At 41.0% G+C, this 17301-nt stretch overlaps 1 protein-coding gene across 4 annotated transcripts in view; it reads right to left on the bottom strand.

Annotated features, from left to right (window-relative positions):
• KCNQ1 (potassium voltage-gated channel subfamily Q member 1) overlaps positions 1 to 17301 on the bottom strand; it is a 583123-nt gene that overhangs the window by 364737 nt on the left and 201085 nt on the right. For all 4 annotated transcript variants that reach the window (XM_014602362.3, XM_019476843.2, XM_019476842.2 and 1 more), the window contains one exon: positions 14925 to 15045. In XM_014602362.3, the coding sequence (XP_014457848.2) occupies positions 14925 to 15045 (121 nt within the window). The remainder of the gene's footprint in view (positions 1 to 14924; positions 15046 to 17301) is intronic.

Genomic DNA, 17301 nt, shown 5'->3' with positions numbered 1-17301 from the left:
CTTACACCTTGAATCCAAGACAAACTTCTGTTACATCTTGTACCCAAGACACTTCTATTATAGAGCCTCAGTGTCAGCTCTCCTTATGCTTGCTACTTTTTTAATGTGGTATATGTAACATATAGTTACTTACATCCATCCACACAACTCAACATAACATTAGTAATATTTAAGGGGTTATTATCTTTTAGAACTTCATAGTGTATATTATATGGTCAACAGTGCTGGGAAAATGCTACATATTACATCATTTACAAAATATTTTTAAATATTTAAATATTTACTGCTCAGTTTATATGAAATCACCCTTTATGAATATCCTAAGAAACCTTTTCCCCCCAAAAGAGTACTGAACTGATCTTGAAGCTATAAACACTCAGAATTTTAATATCTTCTGTTATACCCATCACTTCTAAGGGATAAATAGTTATCTTTATAAAGAGAAATGAAATGTTTCTTTTATTTATGCTTTTAATTTTAATTCTGGAGTTAGACCAAGATGATCATAAATTTAACTCAGTAAAATGCTAAATAAAAATGGAACATTTTTATTGTCTCTCTCAAAAAAGATTTTGTATGTATTACTCTGAGTGGTGCCCAAAATAAACAATGATAGAAGTTAGTAAGTGGGGAGCTGATCATTGTTATTACATCACAGGAGTCCTGTGCTTCTGATTTACTAAGCAGCTGGAGTCCGGTTTAATTACTTAACATCAATCAAGATGTGTACCAGCACATGGAGACCAAAGAATGTAACATTCATCTGCAACACAAAAGAGATGGCCAAGCTATCTTTACTTCTGCCTAAACAGTTCATATGCTAGAAAAAAGTGTATATATAAGTAAATATATATATTTACTTCATAGGGAAACAAAGAGGGAACCTAATGGTTTTACTGCCCTTTCATTTATACATGACAAGTAAAAAAATATATTTTAGAAAAAATATTTTGCCTTTTTTTCTTTTATAGTAGCTTGCATTATTTTCTTAATAATCACAGACTATATATTTATATCTTTATATATAGATATATCTATATAGATATATCTAGTGCTTTACTGACAACAGCAAGGCACCAAAACCAAACACTGACCAAATCAACAAGTGAAAAGGTGAGAACAAGTGACAAAGTCAAGAAATATGCCTTCTTGTCCTCACTCTTTCACCTGTTTCTTTCCTAACCTTGTGCAGATCAAGTACAAGGCAAACTTTTTTGATCATACTTCAGCTAGCAGCATAAGACAATTATTAATAGCTAATAGCACAAACTAATCATGCCTCAGCTAATACCACAAGACATAAACACACCAGGGTCTATAGAGAAATAACTGTGTCCTGTATTATTTCAGCAATCAGACCAAATGATTTTTTGGCTTGAGCATCTATAGATTGAAAGCACAGCATATATTTAAGGACCAACCCAGCCCAAACATACCAACCCAAATACCCTATTGTACCTGGAATCTTCCCTTTAAGAAGACTATTGTGAGAACTAGAAGAAAACTGTATGTAACAGATGTTAATGACATTCTTCACTGCCCCATTGCAAGGGATTGAGATAGCACAGTCCTGAGACCAGAACCACCACCAAGAAGCATACACATGCTAACCTCTGCCTTTGTTTAGCCATCTGGAAAAGGGGAATAATAATTACCTACCTCCTAAAAGATGCAATTAAACAGAGTTTTAAATCCTTGTAGAATTTCAGCTACAGGCTGCAAATTATTGTTGTTTACAATTTGTATTATTGCAGTACCTATGACCTCCAGTCATGGACAGGAGTCCTGTTGTTTTTGGTACTATACTAATACAACACGTGGCAGTCTCTGTCTTAAAGAATATACAATCCACCCACTCAAAAAAACAGCTGGAGAAAGACAGTCAGACAGGGGAGCAGATGGAAACAATATTATTCAACAGCACAGGTGGTCATCTCAGCAAAGCACCACAGTAATGAATATCAAACTTTTTCTGTAGGCATTAAGGCACAGAAAAGTTTGAAGAAAATTTTTTGAAAAAGACAGTGGCACAACTAAGCACAAGACATTATTATGATTAGTTAACTCATAATCCAAAAATAAAACTCTTGCAGAGCAATGAAACAGATAGTAATAAATATATCTTTGTGGTTTAAGTTGTGAGAAATGAGAGATTTCTCGAAGGTTCATATATCACCAAAAAAAAAAACAAATTCTCTTTTTAAAAACTTGAGGGTATAACCCAGCCCTGCTCAAGTCCATGGCAAAACCCCCAAGGTGCCACAATTTCACCTTTGATCTTTTTACTACCATTTCCAGATGTGGATCTCTGATAATGAGGATCAAATAATTTGCTGTGAATAATATTAGCTGCAAGTGCTGCCTGTTTTTCATTGCATAACTACTTAAAAATAAAATGTTCCATTATTCAAGTGATAGGTCCTCTTTGCTGACCTGCACAGAGCCTGCACCTTCTGCAGCTGCCCTGAAGTGTAAAAGTGGCTTTAAACCACTCTGCAGCCCCTTGACTGGGGGGAGGCGGGGAGAGAAGGTGTCTAGCAAGCCACCAGTCATAAGTTAAATCAGAAAAGCCTCAGGAGTGTTCTAACCCTGCAAAGGTGGATCTGTCAAACAGTATCCCCTCTTTTTTCCTCCCCTTTCTACAACCTTTGTACTCTAATCACTATATTCTGTTTAGAAGTTCTGCATCCTACAGTCCTTTCTTAGCATCTAATGAAGTAAACTGCTGCTTTTGAAAGCTGATGCATCTCTGATTTAGTCTGTAATGTGCACATCTGCCCTGCCCTCTGCCTGATCTGTCAAAGCTAGGGACACTCCTGCTATGAATAATACCATACACCCTGCATTGGGGGGCCCAGAAGTGAATTGTGATATAGGAACTACCCTGGAGACTCAACACTGCTTGGGATTCTCCTCCGCAAGCAGACTCCTACCTTGCTTAGGTTATCTTTAGGGTGACTGAACCCTGGGGTAATACAAAGCAGGTGGAGTTTGACACAAATGCCACATTTCTAATAATTTCTAACCAACACACAGGCTATCATGATTTCTTTCCATGCCCATGAAACATCTTAAGTGACATGCATCTCCCCAGAGGTGTTGCAAGCAAACTGAGTGCCTGGGATAGGGGGCTTGGGTGGCTCCTTCTGGGGGAACATCATTTCCACTCACCCCCCTGCCTCCTAGTGCACTGCCTGGCACCAGGGCTGGACAGCAGCAGCACAGGGTTTTCCCTGCGGCTACAAAGGCACGCAGGGGGACAAGAGGACTGCCAGAATTCTCCTCCCCCAACACTGGGAGTACTTGGCAGGGGAAGCCTTGTACTGCTCATACTGGGCCACCAAGCAGTGCGTCTGTGGGGAGGGGAGCATCATTCCTCTTGCCGCACTCAACCCCACCACCCAGACACACTCCATGGTGCGGTGCTGTGCTTGTGCTGCTCCTATGTCTGAGCAATGGCAGTGTAAGGCTTCCCCTACCATGGCAAAGACTCCCACAAGCAGGGATCCTGGTGCCCCCTCCTAGTCAGTGCCCAGTGCAGGTGCCATGCTTGCCTGACCCTCATTATGTGACTGTATCTCCTCTGCCTCTCCCCCTACAACTTGTGATTGATTACTAAGTAATCAGAGATTGCTAGCAAAATTTATTGCAGGGTTTGAACTGTTAAAACCTGATTCTCTATATCAAACAGGTTTTTTGTTTAAAAAAAGGAAAGAAAAGGAAAACTGGCTACCAAATATCATAAAGTCACAAGACTTGGAAAACACTGGATAGCAGAAGATAAAAAAAAAAAGACAGAAAAATGTAGAATGGCATAATGTAAAGGCTAATTACTAGACAGATATGTTCAGTGGAGAAAATGAAGCTCTGCAGTTAACTACCATAAGGTTTCTGCATATGATTGTGCTGCCTGCTGCTCTTCAGAATGCCCCCCAATTAATGATAAATTGGCCTTCTGCACCTGGTGGCTTAAATATTGCTCACTGCATTTCAAACAGAATTCTTGTGACAGCAGAAGCCAGCCATTAAGCTTGGAGCTCTTGTAAGTGAAAAGCAATATTTGCTCAGACTTCACAAGGACATTTGGAAATAAAAGAGAAAGATAAAAGCAGGAGTCTTTTACAATAAGAGCCATCAAATCAATGTAAAGAGGGATTCCACACACACATAAACCTACAGAAAGGAGACAGTGATAAGGCTAATAATATTCAGCACAGTTTGTTCTGGACACCATGCACTTACATCTCAAGGTGATGACACAAAATGCTAGCAATGAAACAAAGCACAATAAAAAAAAAAATGGCAAAGGTATGACTAACAACAGATTCACACAAATTAAGAACAACAGTAACTACACCACAGTGGGACCCTACCAAAACAGCATTTATCATCATATTATATTCTATTTTTATTTTCTTATTTTAATAGTAGTTTGGAAGTCCAAAAGCATGCACCTGAATTATTCACATTGATTCAGTTCTTTCATCTTTATTTGATGATCTTTACTGAGGAAGACTACACTAGTTGTTCATTACAATAGCTTATCTTTTGCTTTGTGCAGCACACAAGAATTTTTAAAACCATGCCCACGCTTTCTAATTTGTAATCTGTTGATGATAGGTTAAGTGTGCCAAACTAACATAGTTAACTACCTCTCTCTCTCCAATTGTATCCAAAACACTGATTATTTAAAGAGATAATGGGAAGTTGAATTTAATTCAAAACAGATTTTGTAAAGCTAAGCATTGATAAACACAGAGATAAAACTATTTCCATAATCTATTTTTTAAATCTCCAATAGGAGCATCTCTTTGTTTGGATTTAAAATGTAAATATTCTTCCAGAATTAATATTGTGATATTATGGTAATGCATGATTAATGAATGAAAGGCAAAATTCCAATTCAGTGTATACATATTGGAATCAAAAGTGAAATTGGCAACCTATTTTCATTGCCCAAACTGAGACATGCAAACCAGGAGTGAAAAATAATTCTATATTCTAGAGAAAATACTTCTAGATTAGCATAAGGTCATATAGTCTTATGATAGCAGATATGTATTTCTGTGCCCCATGCTACCACACTTACTTATGCAGAATAGCACAGAAAAATTGTAGGAGCTGTTGCTTTTTTAGGACTTGAGATGTAGGCCACATGTTTTTGTTGTGAAAATGAAAATTTGGCACTTAGGGCATTTGTACATGTTTACACCACAGCGCCAGGTGCTTTTAAAAGCACCCAGCATGTGAAATATGCATCAGCACTGACAAAATGGCAGCGGTGCGCTTTTGAACTAAAACTCATCAAAGGTGTTTTAATTCAAAAGCACACCGCTGCCATTTTCGCAGAGCTGACATATATTTCACCGTTTATAGAAATGTATGTGACGCAGCACCAGGCACCTCAGCTTGCATGCAGAGCAGACTCAATTAATCGAATCTGCTTCAACACACTGGAGGTCCAGTGTGTTGGAGTAGATAAATGTATGTGTATAAATACCCTTAATTTTAGGCTCCTCTCCTTTTGAAAATTCTAGTCTATACATATCCCATTCATATTAGATTTCATGTAGACATATAATATTTTCACTAACAAAAACTAATCGTAGAATGAAGAACTGGAAAATCATTGACCATGAATGTATGGGAGTGAAAACATGGTTCATTATCTGATTGGCTGTTGAATATTCGAGAAGGGATACGCCAGAGCAAGTGGAAGCAGGAAGAAATACTGAAGGGGAACGAGCCTATTTTTCAGATCATTTAGAGAGTTGAAAGGCTCCTCAGAGGTAACGTGAGGTTTTGTTTTAACTGTTTGAACCCTAAAAAAATGAAAACTGTTTCAGGATGTACGAGGAGTTCAGTTGTTTAGATACTCTCCTTTCTAACCCGCAGTCCTTTTTAACTCTCTATCAGCTATTTCTCTCTGTGTTTACATCTTTCCTATATTTAGAAACTGTATACATTTCTTCTTACAGTTCCAATTAACACTAATAGTGAAGTAAAGTATTGAAAGTAGACATATACATGCAAAACTGACACAAGAATTACCTTCTTTGCAAGAAAAGAAGGTACATATGTACATCTGTACATAAGACTCCCCCCTCCCCCGTGCCTTAAAGTACTCTAGGGTTGGCAACCTGTGGTTTGTGGGCGGCATCCAGCCTGTGAAAGAGGACCAGTCCAGCACAGGGGACTGGTCTCATGAAGCTGTGCTACCCCACTCCTTCTCCACTGCAAGGTCTGCTGCTCTGCAGGGTCTGAACTTCCCCTTGCTGCAGATGGCTGGGAATCTGGCAGCCAGCTGCTGTGAGGTGAGGGTAGGGTGGAAACTTCTGGCCCACGGCTATAAGCCAAGTCATAAGCTCCTGGCAAAAGGCTGCCAAACCTCTGTTCTAAAACAAAACAAAAAAAAGAGAGAGAGAAAAAGGAGAGCAAGAGGAGAATGGGAACATACTAGTTAGAGATGGACATTAGAAAATCTGAAGTCAGGCAGAAGGCAGGGGAGAGATGCACGTTAGACTAACTAAAACAGAGATGTGTAAGCTTCCTTGAGCAAAAAGCTTGCTTTGTCAGATGCTAGCATCTAGTCAGCTTTTTGTTCATGAAAGCTTATGCATCTCTGCATGGGCAGATCTAAGAATTTGGAAAGGGGAGTGTGGGAGATGCCAATGATGCCACAGAGGAGGTTGCAGTCCCTTCCCACCCATCCATGAGCAGACCATGCCAGGGCAGCAGCTGCTGGAGAAATCTGGGAATCCCCGAAGCAGGTAAGACTTCTCCACAACTCTCGGCACCCCCTCTTCTTCAGTGCAGGCACCTCTCCGCTCATTCCCCTTTCACTCTTTCCAACGGGGTTGCCTCTGGATGAAAGAAGGGGAGAACTGCTTACTGCTGCCATTTTCCTGACTGATCTGTGGGCAGAAAAGCCCCAGGCTGCTCCTGCCCTGCTTCAGCTGAGGTCTTCAGTAAGTAACAGCATGAGATGGCAGATTCAGTCAGGGATAGTGGCAACAGGCAGGCCTCCCCTTCCAATGTCTGCTCTCAGGCTGCAGTGGACACCCAGGATTGGGAAGGGAACAGAAGAGCCTGGAAGACCACTGCTGCTGTCCCCAGCTGACCCACGGATAGGGCAGCCCCAGAGCTCTGGAGAGCGGCTGCACAGGGTGGAGGGGCAGTGGCAGGGTCAAATCCCTGCTCCCACCCCTTCCACTGCATTTCCCAACTGGTCCAGGAGCTCCAGTTGTGAGGAAGCAGCTGTGCAGAGTGCTGGGCAGAGTGGGGACAACAGTGTCAGTGGGTGATTTTTCCCTCTCTTCCAGGTACTCCTGCTCTCTGCCTGCTCCTGGAGTGTCTCCCATAGTCCAGGAGCAGGAGCTTGAAGACAGAGGATGGGGACTGCCAACTGAGGATGCCATCCTCACCTCTGCCTGGCACTCTCTGCACCAACTCCCCACAGCTGGAGCCTGGAGCCCTTATGCCAGCAAGGGAAATGCAGTGGAGGAGGAAGGAACAGGGCACCATTGATCTGACACCCTGTGTAGCTGTCCCCAGTAGCCCCAGCTACAGCAGGGCAGGAGTGTTCCTGGGGCTTCCCCTGCTCCTGGTTCAACTGGGGACAGCAGCAGCAGCTGCAGGTGGGTCTGCCTTTCCTCACCTGCTCCCTGTTTCATCCTTCTCCCCTGCTCCCCCCTGTCCCAGTGTCCCATTTCAGCCCTGGGCTCCAGTGTGCTTTGGATACTGAAGAGGACCCAAGCATGGGGCAATGGAGTTGCTGGGATAATCTTTACTGTGGAAGAGGGGAGAGACTGTGCCACTGCACACCTCCTGGATCTGTCCCTGCATCTCTGATTCAGTTAGTCAATATGGTGCATCTCTACCCTACATTACCAGTTGGAGAGAGGGAGAAGAGTGAAAGATGGTAGTACTAATGCTGGGCTTGTCATTCTGTTACACAGATGCAATGTAAACTGATGACAACATTATGGAAATAATCAAGATATCAAGGCAACACGAGTCAATCCTATCTTAACCAATGCTTTGTTAAATGTATTGCTGTGCCGGGTACAAGTGTTCAATCTAACAGGTGAGACAGACAGAGAATCCAATGTTTCAACCTGAATATTCCTACTTATAATGAAGTTGTTCAAGCTATCTAGTAGAAGTACAAACAGTAAAGAAAAACAGAAGCAACTGTATATATCACTGTCCCTTCCAATCCATTTTTACATTTCTGCACATGGTTATAGGACTGTATTTGTGGCTTATTAATCACATTCTTGATTGAAGACTGAGCCTCAAATCTATTTGTATTTAATTCTCAAAAAAGTATATGAATTATTCAATTAGAGTCTTCCACATAATTAACCTGGTACAGAAAACCTTTCACATTTTATATTCCCATGGGAAGATGATATCATTGGCTAGTAATAGCTTATTCCTTTCAAGAAACCTATATTTAAAATACATATTTAGGTGTCAATCCCACAAAAAACTATGAACATTGCTCACTTTATGCATATAAGCAGTAGCTAAAGGAGATTACTCACATGGTCAAAAGGTAACCATATGCAAGGATCTTTGCATGATATGGGTCATGGAAATAACTTTTAAGGTAATTTTTAAGTAAAATATGCCTAGCAACCTAAAAGACACTATATGACGGACACGGGTATGAAAAATGACCATGGATTTTCCATCCACCCAAATAAGTGAGCAAATAGAAATTCAGCTACCTTCTTTTTAACAGATAAGTTGCCAAATTCTTCTGCTGGTACCTCAGCCAGTAACCAAGGTTGCCCAGTCCACTTATAATAAGTGGGCTTGTTTTTTTAAAAAGTTGCTTTAATTTTTTGAGAGTCGCGGGTTGCAGTTTTCTGGGCTTGTTTTATTTGGAGGTCACTAATTTTGTGCTTTTTTGTAATAGGTGATTTAAAAAGTTATAGTTTAGAGGTGGGCAAAAAGGCGGATCTGGCTAGCAGCCAGAATCCATTTCCCAGCAGCCCCTGCCCATGTGGCTGTGGCCAGTTTCAAAGGAGACCCAGCAACCATGCGCAGGGCTTGCGTTTCCGTGGAGACTGGCCCCAGCAGCACTAGCAGGGCACAGAGCTGCTCTGCATTCAGGCTGGGATCTTGTGGCAGTGACAGCATGGTCCAGAGCTGGGGCACAGCCATGATCTGCTGTCTGCATGCCCCTGCCTGCGGTGGGGGGAGGAAGGGACTTGGACAGGGTTTAGCCACCCCAAAATTCCCCATAGTGCCCTGTTGGGTTGGGGGGTTGTTTTGGGCCCGTTTGGGACTTGAAATGGGTTGGCCTTGTTTTGGGCTTGTTTTTAAAGGCAGTGCCACTTTTTTTCTTGTGAGACTTGGCAATACTGCCAGTAACCCCATTTTTTGTCATAGTATTTAGATTACCTGGCAAAAGGAATTTTATACGCTAAGCTAAAATCTTGTTCAAGGTATTTTGCCGTCTCATGTCTCCAATTAACACGGCAAGTCTTACTAGTGCATTTATGTCTCATAGAATCAGTACTTATTTTTGTAGGCCCCTTTTCTATCATCTTCTGGAAAAACTAATTTGTATGCTGTAATGTGTTAATAATTCAATAACATACAGTCTTGCTAATTCCACATCCATTCCATTCATCCTTGAATCAAGAGCTGTTTCTTGTTTTATACTTAACTTCTGAACTCGTCTTCACACTGCTGGATCTCTTACAGATTGTTCTTAAAGTCTGAACTGGAGCTGTTTGCATCTGATCTGACTTTTCCACAATAATTGCTTTTAATGGCATTTTTCTTAGGTATTCTGGAATACTTGCATAAAGGGTCTGACGTCAATACAGACTCTTAAAATGCACCATTTCTGTTACCTTATATTTCAGGCAAAGTGAACTTTAAGAAAGTAAAAGACAACCATAGTCATGAGTATGTAAAAAAGCATTTGTTTCTGGATTCCTTCAGGAAATAAATCATATATTTTAAGCCTGGCAACTTAAAACATACATGTGACAAATATCTGCAACCACAAACCTCTTTTATTTTTATTATATAGAAAATTGTATAATTGCTGCTGAATATGCACTTAGTACATATATGGCTCAGTCCCAAATATCATGCTTTAATACTGTAATTACTCAAAGCTAAGATGAGGTTTCTTTTAGAGCCATGTGAAACAGCATTGTTCCGATTCAACTTCGGTTTCAACGATTTGAGAGAACAGTGTTTCGTTTCAAGTTTCGTTTTGAAACCACTGTTCTGTTTCATTTCATCAAAACTGTTCTGCTGTTTCAATGTTTTGCCCATAGGTTATCATGGGGAAACATAAAATGCAGCAGGCACGCAGACTGGGGGCTCTCCTGCACCCCCGGGAGGGCTGCTAGGGTTGCAAGTCCTCCCAGGGATGTGAGCCCCCAATCTGCCTGCCAGATGAGAGAAGCCGGGTACTGCCCCCTGGGACTGTTGAATGAGTTTTAGTTTAATCGCCCCTGTCACCATTTTGAAGTGTGGGATGCTGAATACATGAGATGCTGTGGGCATTTTAATTAGAGCACCTCCTGAGAGCTGCTGTAATTAAACCCCTTCACCTCACCACAGAGCACATGTAAAGATGCCTTTAGATTCAAGTAAATATGGTATTATGTTCACATGCCCAGTTATATAGTTAGAATAAAGCATGTATAGCAAGTTTATAAATATTTGCTCCTTAAAGGCTTCGAAGTGAAGAGTGAGAAAAAAAGCATCTATCCAACTAATTCACAGAAAAGTCCATTTAAATGTTTAGCAGAACTTAATTTGCCGCAGATCACAGTATTACATGTACATACTGAAATGCAACATTGGCAGTTTTTCAACAATATTCAGCATAAACACACAGTATTCCTCAGTAGTAGGTCAGTCTTAAACATAATTTTCTCTTCAAAATATTTGATAAAAACTATTCCTTGAACATGGCAAACACATTATCTGACAAGTGCACAACCCAATGTTTCAATGTACAATCCACCTCCATGTCAGATGCCCTTATATTTATATAAAGTCAATTTACATTTTTAGGCCACATAAGCCTTGAATCGTAAGTGACATACACAAAATCTAGATAGTTGTACAGTTTTATGGTGTCTGAAAATATCTGTGCTCTACAATGAAATATTAACTTTCTCCCAGTTTTTAACCTGATAAATAGCTTGAAACAATACCTTTTCAAGGAAAAAATAAAACATGCTTTTTATTTCTCTCTAGTAGGGCTGTGCGAAGCTTTGGGTAGTGATTTGATTCAGAGGAGATTTGGCCCGATTCAGTGGCCGAACCCGAATCGAATCAGGGGACCAGTTAAAAGGTCCAAATCGATTCAAAGCTCTCCAAATCTTCATAAAAGATTCAGAGAGCTTCAATGATTTGGGCAGTCCCCAGTGGCTGCAGCCAACTCTGAGCTGGAAAGTAGGGGCGGGGAAGTAGGGGCTGCAGGAGGGGACCATGGAGGGACCCCTGCCAGCCTCCCGACCCCCCTCACTCCCCCAGCCCCCTCTCTGAATCAGATTTGGTCGAATTGACTCAGGACAGTGATTCAAATTACTGAATCAAATCACTGTCCCCCGAATTGGCCAAATCCAAATCCGAAACGAATACTAGCCGCCTCTCACAGGCCTACTCTCTAGGAATGTCTTTCACTACTAACATTAGAGAAGTTCAAGTAATATAGTTTTCATGTAATTCCCCAACAGGGAAGGTACTTTGTTGCTCAGAACTAGAACCAACATCTGAATATACCAGGAAGAATTAAGAAAGTGAAAAGATCAGGCTGTTAATGTAATAAGAGGATTTTCAGTGGATAAATCTATAATGTGCTAAGGCAGTTTGCTGCAAGTGTTTGCAAACAACCAAAACCTTTCTGAGAGAGGATACTTGCTAAGCAAAGTTAAACATTTCTTATCTACTATTTTTGATATATCCATTAAATCAGGAGTGTCAAACTTGTTTGGCCCTGCTGGGCTGCATCTGAACCACAGGGTTCCTTACAGCTCATATCTGGATCCACCGCTAGTGGTAGAATAAGGCAGGGAGCCACAGGCTAAGGACAGAAGTTACACATAAACCAGTTTAAGTGATCAGAAACTGGTTTAAGCCTGTAACGGGCCAGAACTTCAACGCATATAAACTGCTTTAAAAATGGCCAAAACTAGTTTAAGATAAACCTGGCTGAACGTAGTATCAGACGTAACTGATTTTGGTCAAACCATTTTACACAACTTCTGTCCCAGACCCCCTCCTGGTTTAAGTTAACTCACAATCCCCCAGCATCCCAGAATGCTTTGCTTTGCCTGTGCTGTCTGTTCCAGCAGAGCAGAGTTGCCCTCCCCACCCCCTAATCTCCTCCATAGCCAGAGCACTATCAGTGCTCCGACTGGCTGAGAAGGGGGTGGGGGTGGGAAACTCTGTTTCCGAGTGCTGGTAGCCTGCACCGGCATGGGACCCAAGCTGGTGTCTGCCTGGCAGGGGTGCAGCAGCCCTTGCCAAGCATCCCCAGCTCCACCATCCCAGGTCACTGCTTAAATAGCAGGTAGGGGGAAGAGGGCATGGTGCTGCAGCTTCTTGGATTTTTCTTTCACTTTACATGTCAATAGTAATCCTTCTAGAACATTTCTTTTGTCTTTTTCTTCACCCAGGGTTTATGCCCAGAGACAATCTGAGAGGACCACTGGTCACAAAATTGTACAAACACATCCAGTCCACAGAAAATATCCTTACTCCAGAAACCTAGAGCTGTTTTTCTTATCACTCACTTTTCTAGTTCAGATAGCTCTTTTCTCACCCAGCCTGCCATATGAAGTCAATCCAAAAAGGGGTAAAGCTCCTGAATTCCAACTTTATCTGTGCTCCCTCCCTTGCAAAACCAATTTGGCAAGTATAAGTGACTGAGCCTCCAAACCCCTAGAACAGATTTTACAATCCTCAACAGCTCTAAGTTCAAATAGCCTCCAATTTCTAAGTCCAGTGTTCAACAAAGTTTCCAAGTGCTGTGCACAATAAAGTCTCTCAGTCCAAGCAAATTCAGTAGCATCCATCCAAGGAAGGTGGAAGCTTGAGTACTCCTGCAGCGAGCAGAGGTGGGGGGACTGGCAATGCCTGGCAAGGGCTGCTGCCACTCTCCCCCTCCAGGCACACCATGGCTGGGGACTGTGCAGGCCAGGGTGAGGGTTAAATCCCTCCCCACTCATACTTAGTCTTCCAGGGCCTGGCCACAACCCTCCACCTCAGCTCAGCTTCCCTCCAGCCTTCCAGCCACTGAAGAAGGGAAGGGAGCGATCATTCTAGCACTCCCCCTGGCTTCTAGCCTGAGCCACTGCAGGCATGTGGCTGCATTTCTGGAATCAAAAGTGAATGTCTGTTCACTTGCTTCTTGGTTCAATATATGCAGGTTAGACTAACCTGCAAATATTGAACTGATTCCGGCTCAGGCTTTTTGAATGTCTGTAGGAAGTGTCAAAGATTAACAAATGCATTACTCACTGCCCCCATAAAACTACTGGCCCCTTGAGAAACCCCACAGGCCGTATGCTTGACATCCCTGTTTAAAATAATTATCTAAAATAACTGAGTGACGCCCAAATCTTAAGAGAATGCTGAACTATTTCAGAACCAAACTTTGTTCCTCTTAAAATAAATTTATGACCATTTTGGGGCATTTAAGAAATGTAATTCACATGCAAAAGAAAGCACTAGTTCTGGTTTTGCTGATTGGCTAATCCTGACTAGAGTTTGAGGAAATTTATTTCTTCCTCTGAACCACTAATATCTTTTACCATGCGATTCTCCCACAAATATTTGTATTTTCCTGGTTTAACTGAAAAACATGTAAACCTTTTAGTTGCAATAAAATTCTTCCTTTCACACAAACTGACTGTTGATAAGGATGGAAGGATATATATGTATTTGTGCCCTCCTTTGCTTTTTATATTATAAAAAGGTCTGAAAGTTAGTGACGGGTGGGGACAACTTTCAGAGTCTTTTTCTTCTCAATATGTTTTACCCCAGAAATATAAGGTCTGTGAAAAAATGTTCTTTGTTTTCAGTGGAGACATTTTCAGAGTTCTGAAAACTGGACAGAAACAAACACTCTCATCCCTCTGCTGAAGGGAGAATAATTGGATCTTTCATTTGATATAATAAGACATTCTCCCACAAACCTTTATCAGAATTAGACAGATTCTAACAACTACAAATAATAATAAAAATAAAAAACTCTGATGTTTGAGGAAAAAATCTATTCCCCTACCAATTCATTTTTCCTTGTCATGTCATAATCCCATTACATTTCTACTTTTCCAATACAAACAGGAAAATATGAACTTGATATTTCTAACATACAGACAAGAACCCCCCTTCCACCCCCAAAAAAACCAATAGAAAATGCAAACTTATTTACAGCTATCTTTTACATGAAAAAGCATTCTTTCAGGGCAAAAACAACATTTTTCTCTAGTGTAGGTTAACTTTATATAACTATTCATCTTTGAGAAAGGCCTGCAACTGAAAATGAAAGGCCTGTATTTCAAGAAAGATATGTTTCTAAAAAAAACACATTTAGGAGCTATTTTCTGAGGGAATGGCAGCAACACAATTCTCAACAGAAGAACACTCCCACAAAGTACCTCTTTGTAAAAATCTTGAGGCTATCAACCACCAGCTGTCCACTGGCATTACCTAAAAACCAGAACTTCGTGTCACAGAAGAATGAACTTTTTCTTTAGGTCAACATTAAGATTTATTGGCACTCAGGAGGGTATACACCAACTTCAAGGTAAAACAGTTTGACACAAATATCTGAGATAACTCTATCAGCACTGTATTTCAGCTACTCCAACCTGCACTGGCTGCTCTTGTCAGAAGTCAGTGACTGCATGATTCAATAGTCTGTGACTTACTGTGAGATGTGAGTTATTGGGGTCAGCAATGTCTCACCCTCCAGGTCAAGCTCATCTGCAAAGCTGTTGGTCCTGATGAAGGGTCCTGTGTTCACATCTAAGAACCCAGGACTTTTTTTCACTGTGAGGAAATATGTAGATAAGGGTTAGGGCAACACTGTATAGCTGTTTTTAGAAAGGCTGTACAATACATTTACTGTACATAAGAGTAGGTAAATGGACAAATAAAATAAATGACTTAAATACAAAAAAGAATTCTAGAAGTAGTTGGTATATATGACAAGACTGCATCCAAAGGAAAATAAGATATGGAAATATTTTTATATGTGAAAATTTCAGCCTCTGGTTATGCAACATGACAATGTCAAATCCTATAGCAGTGAAGAAGCTTCTCTGCAAAAAAACTCCATTTCAGGTAGTTGCTTCAGGATTTTACTGGAACTCAGACCCATCTGTGCTAAAATTATTATTATTATTCCAGAGAAAAGATCTGGGGAAGGGGAGGGGAAAAAAACCTACAGCCATTTGTGGATATTCCTCATATATGAGCATTTAGACATTCAGGTGCTGGTCCATGCTCAAGGGATTGTATGTACATTTTGCATTAAAGAGTAAGTGAATAAAAATGTAAACAGTCCTGGGAGCAAAGACAAGAACCCAGGATTGCCCACTCTCAGGTGAATGCTTTCACTAACAGGTTACTGAGTCACGCTTCCTCTTGCTAGCTCTCTTTTTCTGGCCCCATGAATCTTGCCCTCTTGGCAACACAGAGATCCAGCTTTAGCAGGAGGGGTCTTGGGGCCTCAGCCTTGCCTCTATCCTGTTAAACAAGAGACTTTCTGGAGAGAGAGACGAAGTAGCTCTGAGCCCCTCTCAGGCTGAGGGTCCCATAATTCAAGTCTTCCACTTTCTGGATAAGTGCTCTAACTCTGAGGCTGAGATAAAAGGGGGTGACACCACCAACACTATTTGTTAATGAACATGCCTATGGCTTCTGTGCTCTGACCTCCTCTCAATGATCAGTGGGAAGGATGCATAGTATAAGCTTACCTACTGCCGTGGACACCCCAGAGGATACAAGCACTGGGGCACTTTATTTATGAATTCAGAATAGGATTAAGTGTGAAATACATGCTGAGATACCAGCCCTGTTAAGATTGTGGTGCCATTGACTACTTGTAGTAGCAAAACTGTTGGCACCTAAACCACTTAGGCACCTATGAATTTTCAGTCATCTGACTGGGGATTCTGTGGTTCACCTTCTTAGACTTGGATGGCCTAAGTCCCACCTAAGTTCTCCTTTAGGCACTTTAAGTGCTTGTTTAGATGTTTCCCCTTGGCTAATATTCACTGGTATTGGAAATACCATAGACTGGTTGTTGCATCTATACAGCAGTATACATGTACATAGTATCACACAGGTAATAGAAAACAACATGAAATAAAACTACATAACTGCGTTTACTGTAACTAGGGGTGTAGTTGGCAGCTGTGCTGGACCAACACAGCTACCAAGTACACCCCTGACACATAGAAGATGCCAAATTTTAGCGGATTTTGGATTTTAAACTTAATTGCAGAACAACAAGGAAGTTTTTTTTTACCTCCCTGCCTGCTGTCTGACACCTTCAGGGAAGGAATTCTACCTGATCAACACATCAAAGAGGTACTCAGCACAGCTCACAAAGACACTCTCATGGACCCAGAGGGACAGCCTTCCATCTTCAGCTCCCTCTGTGCAAAAATGAAGTTTATTTCCTACCTATGGGGACTATTTACCATCTTGTACCATCTACACTTTTCCCAGAGCCTGACGAAGGGACTTTGATACCAAAAGCTTGCAGAAAAGGACAATTTTCTTGCCATTTTCCAGTTGGTCTAATAAATGGTATCATTTTGGAACCAAGAGCTCTAGTTTTTCAAATGTCTTTACTGTAACTATGTATTTACAGTTAGCAACATTGACTGTGAGCATATGCTGGTATTTATGGTGGCAGCTTTTCAGCAACCCTAACACTATAAAATAGTTCTTTTTTAAAGATCCTCCACTCAGGCTTATCTGTATGTTTTTTAATTACAACAGTAAATAGCACCTGCCCAAAATAAAATAACATACAAAGTAAAAGCACAAAACAGAAATCAATATTTAAACTACCTGTGTAAAGCATTAGACAATGGCAATAATTCTACTATGTCTTGAACTCAAGAGTTCATGAACATTTAATGAAATGCTTGGACCTTAGACGAGTTACAACACTAAATTAACATAGTTTACATTATATTTGATAACAGCACAACCCTAACTATTGTGCTCTTAGGACAAGCAAAGAGGTACTGAGAGGGAACAATTAAGTATCTGGGCATGTTATTCATAAGG

This window comes from Alligator mississippiensis, chromosome 2, assembly GCF_030867095.1.
Source record: "Alligator mississippiensis isolate rAllMis1 chromosome 2, rAllMis1, whole genome shotgun sequence".
NCBI classification, from domain to species: Eukaryota; Metazoa; Chordata; order Crocodylia; family Alligatoridae; genus Alligator; species Alligator mississippiensis.
The sequence above is the reverse complement of the archived record's forward strand: the minus strand, read 5'-3'. Positions and strand labels throughout refer to the sequence as shown.